The sequence below is a fragment of the Peromyscus californicus genome, unplaced genomic scaffold (assembly GCF_007827085.1).
Source record: "Peromyscus californicus insignis strain IS unplaced genomic scaffold, ASM782708v3 Scaffold_4__1_contigs__length_199733344, whole genome shotgun sequence".
Taxonomy (NCBI): Eukaryota; Metazoa; Chordata; class Mammalia; order Rodentia; family Cricetidae; genus Peromyscus; species Peromyscus californicus.
The window spans coordinates 143728176-143729506 of record NW_026294562.1 but is presented as its reverse complement, the minus strand read 5'-3'; the positions used below and the strand labels follow the sequence as shown (position 1 = coordinate 143729506).

Below are 1331 nucleotides of genomic sequence, written 5' to 3'. Positions count from 1 at the left end.
CCTCTGTAAGTCTACTATCTATATCATGATCACGTTTATTATACTAAACCACATATCTAATATATGAGATCTTAGAGAGCCCCACACTGTGCTCGAAATAAAGGATTGAGCCTCTTTTTGACACCAAGGGAATGTTAACTTCTCTCCTTTGGGCTCCCTGTTCTTCCTCACTGAGGAGGGTGTTTTTACACATAAAACAAAATGTCTCTCCTCTTACCTGGAATGAACTCACCCAGAGCATGACAGTGGCCAGTAATATCTGTTAATTGGATGGAAAAATTAAAAAAGAAATGAGTGGTGGTTTTAATTGCTAACAATAGTTGTTTTAGTAAAGCAGATTTTGGAATTACTACAAAATTGAGTAATACTCAGTTTCTCTGCCATGTGATTTTTATGTTCCCAAGCTGATATCGTTGTGATGGACAAACCATGGACCCCACTCTGAAACGGCCTGCACAAAGTAATGTATCCATCTCTGAATTGGCTGTGGATCATTGGGACTCTCAGATAATAATCTATGGTTTCAATTGGCTACTGGGGGCTTAATGGGCTCCCTTCTGTACCAAATTTTTTTTTTCAGAGAATTTGTTTATTCCCTCCTCCAAAACCAACTGCAATTGTAAGAGGTGAGTACAAGCTCATGATTTTACTGTCTTCATAACAAGATCAGCTTAGAACTGGATCACCTGGCCCTTTCTCTTCTTATCGCCTCCCAGTTCAAAGTGCTTGCATCTCTTAATAGCCAGCATCCTCTTCGATCTGCAGCTGGGCTCAACACACTCAAGTCTCAGCACAATCTTCTTTGTAGTTTTAGCCTTTTTGCAGAAAATAGGCTTAGTCTGCCCACCATAGCCACTCTGTTTCCTGTCATAGCGCCGCTTTCCCTGGGCATACAAAGAATCCTTGTCCTTCTTGTACTGGGTCACTTTATGGGGTTGGTGCTTGCCACATTTCTTGCAGAACGTCCGGCGGGTCTTAGGAACGTTCACCATGTTGGCGGGAGCGATATCGGCACAGCTTCTGTACCAAATTTATCAAAGAAAAAATTTGGTGGTATTGGGAATATATCCTACCAAATATGCTAATATTGCTAGGGACAATGCCACATCCCACACCAATGTAATTTCTGAAAATTATTCCAGGACTTCTGGTGTCCTTTGTTTTCGAGAGCTATTGTTTATGTTTTGACTGCAATGAGAAAAACTGCCAGTATAAGGTTGTACTTGGTCAGTTCTTTTAGTTGTTGTTGTTGTTGTTTCGTTTTGCTTTTGTTTTTTGAAACAGGGTTTCTCTGTATAGTCCTGGCTGTCCTGGAACTTACTCTGTAGACC

The 1331-nt window shown here is 40.9% G+C and overlaps 1 protein-coding gene across 1 annotated transcript; it reads right to left on the bottom strand.

Annotated features, from left to right (window-relative positions):
* Positions 1-608: 608 nt before the first annotated feature.
* Positions 609-1009, bottom strand: LOC128094566 (60S ribosomal protein L36a-like). The gene has a single exon (XM_052712998.1). The coding sequence runs from the start codon at positions 990-992 to the stop codon at positions 672-674; it is 321 nt and encodes a 106-aa protein (XP_052568958.1). The 5' UTR covers positions 993-1009; the 3' UTR covers positions 609-671.
* Between the last annotated feature and the right edge of the window lie 322 nt (positions 1010-1331).

Excerpts from the sequence above, each read along its gene's own strand:
- LOC128094566 (XM_052712998.1), bottom strand. The coding sequence starts at position 992 with ATGGTGAACGTTCCTAAGACCCGCCGGACGTTCTGCAAGAAATGTGGC.